The sequence below is a fragment of the Charadrius vociferus genome, unplaced genomic scaffold (genome assembly GCF_000708025.1).
Source record: "Charadrius vociferus isolate BGI_N301 unplaced genomic scaffold, ASM70802v2 scaffold61, whole genome shotgun sequence".
Classification (NCBI taxonomy): domain Eukaryota; kingdom Metazoa; phylum Chordata; class Aves; order Charadriiformes; family Charadriidae; genus Charadrius; species Charadrius vociferus.
In genome coordinates this window covers 3,387,927-3,394,858 of record NW_009646945.1, presented here as the reverse complement: position 1 = coordinate 3,394,858, position 6,932 = coordinate 3,387,927, and the positions used below count along the sequence as shown (strand labels likewise).

At 38.0% G+C, this 6,932-nt stretch overlaps 1 protein-coding gene across 1 annotated transcript in view; it reads right to left on the bottom strand.

The window, feature by feature from the left end:
* PARD3 (par-3 family cell polarity regulator) overlaps positions 1–6,932 on the bottom strand; it is a 480,197-nt gene that overhangs the window by 148,891 nt on the left and 324,374 nt on the right. The window contains exons 21-22 of the mRNA XM_009895122.1: positions 6,014–6,162; positions 4,874–4,918 (exon numbers count right to left, since the gene is read on the bottom strand). Coding sequence (XP_009893424.1) covers positions 4,874–4,918; positions 6,014–6,162 — 194 coding nt within the window. The remainder of the gene's footprint in view (positions 1–4,873; positions 4,919–6,013; positions 6,163–6,932) is intronic.

Here is a 6,932-nt window from a genome sequence, read left to right as displayed (position 1 = left end):
GGTGGGGGGAAGGGGGTTGCTGGACCTACAGAAGGGATGCAGAACAGCAGCATGGCAAGTCTGCTCCGCGTTGTTTGCTAACTTCTTGGTACGAGATAGGGCAAGGCAGCAAATGCTTCCATTTTTCACTCTGCTATTAAAAGTCTGAGCAATTAAGTTAAACTGAAATCCCTCAGATCAAATAAATTCAAACAGCAGCTGTCAAACTATTCCCCTTCAGCTGCCCTATTGATAAGATGAACTTGTAAATAGAAACAAACAAACAAATCCTCTTCCACAGGTCTACACAGCTCCCACAGTTTGGTTCCCCCAGTGGTCTGGAGTCCTGCTGTTTGGACCCTCGGCCAGAAGCAAACCCACCCCAACAAATGAGAAACCTTATCTTGATGAATTCACATCTCCAAGAAGATGCCACCCCCACTCACAGCCCCTACTCGTTGGAGGGCTGAGGGCCACGAGGATGGTTGGGGGCACAGTGCAGCTGCTGGGGTAGACAAGAGCAGCCAAGGACAAGGGGGGCTCATGGCTTCCCAGCTGTGCAAACAAACTGCAGTCCGGGTTCACCCAACTTCTGAACACCAGCGGAAGTCTAAGGCAAGTATTTTTACATAACGCTCTCTTTACCAAGTGAAAGAAATGCAATTTAGACAGTGCCCTATAAAACTCTCCACTTTCTAGCATATGCCAAAATCTGCTATTCCTCCACTAATGCCCGCAGTACACAAGAAATTAGATTTTGGTTTCTACTTTTTGAGATTGTATCTTTTTAAAAACAGTCCATGAGACAGGAAAAATGAATGCAACGTTTTGAAAGAAAAAAAGAGGAAACGGGACAATCATATATAAACCAACTGTTCGACAGATTCAATTTCATATACAAAAGAAAAGGGTATCCTCTTACATGGCAACTTACTGTAAACTTCCTTATTTCAGATTCTGCTTTGCAATCTTCTAAATGAAATACTCGTATATCTTTTCCTAATTACTGAGTGGCTCTTTTTGTAAACAGTAATTATAAAGAAGGCATTTATGTACCCATTTATGTTCATAAAGGACATTAAAAAAATTCCATTTCCTGCCACCCAGTACACATCTCTGTGAGAACGGTATTTATGTAAGTTGTGCTTTCCCAAAGGAAAAGCTAGATGGGATATGACCTAATGTTCCTTGAGTACTGTAAAACTAATAATGGATTACAGAAATGATAGGAATATATATTGAACTTGGGTGGCCATGAACACAAATGTGGACAGGCTGCAGAATTTGAAAGAGGGAAATGTCCTTTCGCAAGCAATTTAAGCACTGTGATCATAAAGCTATGTATATTTTAATACCTTCGCTATCTTCTACGGTCACTTCATAGCAAGTCTACTATTTTCAAAATATATAGTTAAGCCTCCCTTTAAATTGAGTGAGTTCAGAATTTATTACTAGAATTCACCAGCCAGAAAGTGAGTTGTTTACCCGTAATCCGGTGAGAAACAGCAAACTTTCTTTAAAATGGAGTCTGTTTAAAATTTATGAGTCACATCAAAACCTTGTTTTCTAAATACAAAAATGTCAGCATTTTCTTCCAGCCTTTACAGCGCTGGTGGTAATCATCAGAAATGTTATCTGCTCAGAACGAGTTCTACTTCAATTTTGACACCAGAATTTAAAGTAGAAAAAAAGAAGAGAAAAAGGCACATCTACCTAAAGCATCTTTATGTGACTGAGGGATGAAAGGGATTCTTTTATCGTTTTTAAAATTTGAAGTTTATAAAAATTTTCCTTTCCAACAATTTCCTTAACAAATATCCTTTGAGATGGATTCATCCCTCGGTACCAGAGCAGTTCTCCTACCGTGACTGCCACCAAGCGCGCAGCCTCCTGGCACGTTCTGCTTACAGGCCCAGCCGTCCGGCCGGGCTCTACGTGCCACGCACCCCCATCTGTCTCTGGAGGGCTTTGTAGGATGCTCACCCCAGCCTGCCAAGCACAGCCCCTGTCCACCACACATGCATCACCACTCCCTATGTCCCCAGCTGGCCAGCCCTTGGGGACATCGGCCAAGCCTTGCCCTCCAGGCCATGCAACCACCCTCTTGGCTCATGCAGGACCGTGCCGGCGTTGTCCGCATCTGCTCCCACCCGGCACCGCCAGCCCCACCACATAACTTCACAGCGCATACAGGTCCAGCGAGACATTTAATGCACATAGATGACACGAAGCCTACGTGCTGCTCCCTGCTCCAAGCCCTTTGTTTTTCCCTTGTGCTGATGCTGTTTAACAACTCGTTATGCTCCCACTTCTCTCATGTTAAGTGTTTATACAGTGCCACAAATCCGCTTGGGCAATTTGCAAAGGCAAAAAGCACAGTGTCAAAGGATATATGATGTTTCCTTCAGTGTTTCCTTCAATGACTATTTTTAAAGGCTATAAAGTAAATTTTTCATCAGCACTTTCTTTTAAATGAAGACTTCATTTCTGTCTGAAACATTTTTATTAACTCTCAGGCTAAATGCTGCCAGCAGCTTATGTCAAAAACTTCCCTCTCTTTGATTAAAACAGCTTTGCAAAGGCACAAAGTCTACTTTCTAAACACTTTCTTAATAGACGTTAGCAGCGAGTATATTTATTTACTAACATCTGCTCCATTAGATTTGTTAAATTCTTCCATTTCTAGTTCAATTCATACAAAAAAAGTGTGACATTTTGGCTGGGGAGGACAGGGGAGGAATAGGGGAAGCAACTGCATCAAAAATAGCTTAGTTTTGATTCCATTTAATAAAACATTTTATTTTTACACAGTGATTTAAAAATAAATAAATAAACAATTTAAATACATTTTCTGTGATTTTTTTTTTTTTCCATTTTCATTTTCACAATGTGTACGTGGAAAAATAACCAGCTGGAACTATACTATATCTGGGACTCAATAAATGAGCCATGCTCAATTGCTACTGAATATACTCCTAACCTCTAGGCTGAACTGTAAACACTGCAAGGATTAGGCACTTCAAGTGAACTATAGAAAGAAAAATAATTAAAAATCTATTATAGTAACTAGGGCTGGTGAGTTCTACACTTTCCTTTTCAGCCAATACTATTAAGTCCAACTTTGACTGTAACAGAGTTTGTTTTTATTTTTTCTAAAGTAAATATATGCTGAAGTTTTCTGGCTTCTAGAGTTCATTAAAACACAGTTCACCACACACTTGAAGCATTTTTTTTCTCAGAACCAGATGATTTTTAAGCCAAACTACAGTAAGTGGTTTGTTTAGCAACCACATCCATCTTCAGTAATGGGAGAAATCCAGTGTTTATATACAAAACCTGGTTAAAAGCACACTAGATAAATTTAAGAAAAAGTACAGTAAAAGGTGTTTTTCCTTTTTTCCAGCCACTAAGCTTGCTGCGCACAAAATATGTAACTGCTTAGTCCAGATGGTCATGGTCACGCTCTTTCACCCAAATTGTCTGACTTGTCTCTTTTTTGGAATTCAATCCAGGTGTTACACAGAGAGAAAAATCTAAACTCTGGTTAATACCACCCTCTATTAATACCACCAAACCCACTATGCACTTTTAAACCTAAAACACATAGGTTTTACTAAACCTTATTTTACTAAAACACATAGGTTTTACACCATTCTAATCACATCCCATTCAAGTAGGCAGGATAATAAGAAAATGAAAAATAATTTACAATAATTTTGAGTTTGATCTGTAACTCTTTTGTGTGTGAATAATGCTCAGGGGTGAAGGTGGTTCCTAAGCACTGATTCTTACCCAAACCATTCATACAATTCATACATTCACACTCTGATGGCTTTAATCCTTCAAAACATTCATACATTTTAATTTTGTGTACTCATTCTCAAGTTGTAAAGCTGCAAGTCTGTGGCCATATTCTGCAACATTTTAAGAGCTAGAAGTTTTAGCTGTTTAAATAAAAATTATAATTTTATCACTGGATTACCTACGGCTTTTCAGTATTCCTACTCATGTTGTAAAGTGTGGTTAAGCAGAGATGCAGTTGTGAATTATTAATTGTAAATTCTGCACGGAATGTCCTACTCCCCAAATCATGCTAAAATAAATAATATTTTCGGGTTAAAAAGGTGAATTGTTCCTAATTAGAGCTAAGTAATGTTGTGGTGTCCTCTGAATCTAGCCTAATTAAAATAGCATTCCAAAGGTCAAAAGCTAACTTATATTAATAAATCATAAAGGTTCATAATTGCAGCTGATGCATTATTTTAATTACTAATAAAAAATATGCTTTGAAAGCTATTCCTCATTATCATTGTGTGAAACGTTACAATTGATGGTACGTGGAAAAGATGCTATTTACATATTCTTTTGTTCTGTTACAATGCTCGGGTTTCAGCTCCAAAGGCAAATCAACTTGCGCTAATAAGCTCCAAGTCAACTCACAACACGTATCTGATGACCACTTAAGGGAAAGGTAGAAGTTTTCTAATTAAAATAATTATTTCCAAGCACTGTGTTAGCACTGTAATAGCCAAACATTCAACTCTTCTCCATCGTCTCTCTGTACGTTAGACTTTGAAGCTAGGAGGAGATTTTTCAAGATTTTTTTGAAAGGACAAAAACCCCAAACAACTGTGAATATTTATGAGTTCAGGGTGTAGAAACAGGTGTCTCCCTGCAGTAACATGTATGACCTGCTTGAATATACCACCCCAGATACTTATCTCCACAGAGAATTTTCTTTTTCTGTACGACTTGATTATTCACAACAATAGAAAGCAGCCATGCAAGTACTGGAATATTCATGTTTTCATGCAATTTGACTGGCAGTTCTGTAATTGTGGTAAGCTGCTTTGACCAAGGTTTCTATAGCAACAGCCTTACTGTCAATTCTTACCTGTTTTCTGGTCATCCATTGTACTGAGCTTAGTCTCGTCAGCTACTGTTAAAAGGTAAATGTATAACGGTTAGCCCAGTTAGTGCCCATGCCCCACATGCATCCAACATTCCTTCTGTTTTGCATATTGTTTTTCAAGTTAGGGGACCTTAGCAATGTCATACTTCATGCAAATAAACTGCAACAGTAAGCAAACATTCTGGGTAGGAATGGCAGCAAACTAGTAACCTTCATGCAATGTCAGTCATGTTCACATCACAGGCAGGTACAATATGTTATTTACACGTTAGCACATCACAACTAGTCAAGACACGTCAATACCACCAACCTTACTGTCCCCTGAGGAAACTGGTGAATCAGGGATTGTAGTTAAGATATTCACAATTATTGTAAAGAAGCGAATCGTATTATATTTTATTATTCTGAGTAGGGAATTTTGTGTGTTTAAACAATCAAAACTCACTGTTTAAGGTTACGAGATTCTGCACTTCAGAATCTAAACTCAATGGCAGAAAAAGAGATGGGCTTGTTAGGAATTACTTATTCTCAGTTATTTTACCAGTTAAAATCATTATAGTAGATTGCCTGTCTCAGCCGCTGCTACTTTATAGGGCTTCTGATATAAATATTAAAACTTGGGTCTCAACCAGATGTCAGACTATCCCCATTTGCTAATTCTGAATGAACTCTTCAAAAAAATGCTTGCATCTTTAATATCTTAATCAAAATCCATCTACAAAATGAGAGACTACGAAGGATCTTTAAGGCTAATTGCATTATAATCATGAACTGAGAATAATCCTCTCCACCCAGAACCAGAGCGTGGTACAGTTTTACGCAGTTATTTTATGTGGATTGGTAAATGCACTTTTCACCTCCATTTTAATAAGTACCTTTTATGTTTATGTATAACTGTATATCCAGAGGGCTACGATATTTAAATGTAGGGACATTTACAAGTGGTACAAACAATACACAGGCCACTTAGCCATTCACGTTAAGAATACTCTACTTCCCACCAGTAGACATTACGTGCAGTAGTACTGCAAAAAAACGATGTGTTTGGAATTACAAAATCTATATACTTACAACATGAAAATCAGGTTCAAATAAAATAATTGAAAAAATATCACTCACTACCTAGATCCATGCTTTTGGATTTTCGTGTTTTAACAAACTCCAACTGACTGGCATCTGAAAATTGCTTTGTACGCTTTTCTGACATGCTCTGGCGTCCAAAACCCTCTCGCTGGAAGGCAAGCACTGGATCAACATCTGGACTAAGAGTGCTGCAGGAAGGGAAAAAAATCATGCGAACATTTATCAAGATCACGCAACCTTTCACTTTGCAGAGAAAAGCATTTATTTAGCACGTGACTTCTACCAGCAATAAAGTACACATTTTTAAATAAACCACTGCAAGTAGTCAGTTACACACATGATGGGTTTGTTCTACTGCATTGAGCAATTCCTGTTAAAAAGTATCAAGAAATTCACTTATGAGTTTTAATAAAAGAAGTACATACCTGGTGTACTATACATATACTATCAGAATTTACAGCCCCAACACAGGAATAATTTGAGGGAGAATAAAACAGTTCAGTTTTGTTGATGAGAAGCGACTATATTCTGTTAACAGCAAATTATCAGATTTTCTTCATCACAAAATGTTTTTAATAAAGCATAAATAGAACATGTCCTGTCTGAAGCCCACAGACCTTTAAAAAACTTTTAATTTAAACACTTTACATTAAAATTTCTCTCCACATATGAAACGGCTTGCAAATTTTTCACAGCATCTCCTGGTTTTAACCTGGCTATGTCAGACAAACATATTTTTACTTATTACTTCCTTATAGAGCAAGAATTTGCCACAATGGTTCCACCACTAAATGGGAACCAGGGACTTGGTTTCAGTCTCTTCTGTGGGTTTCTTGCATGACCTCAGCTGAGAGTCAGGTCTTCAGTGAGCAGAGATCGGTGTTTCACCGTGCTTCAGCAGAAGCGTGCTGAAGGTAGATTTACTCATGTTGGTCAAATGTTGGTAAAATCAGGACTG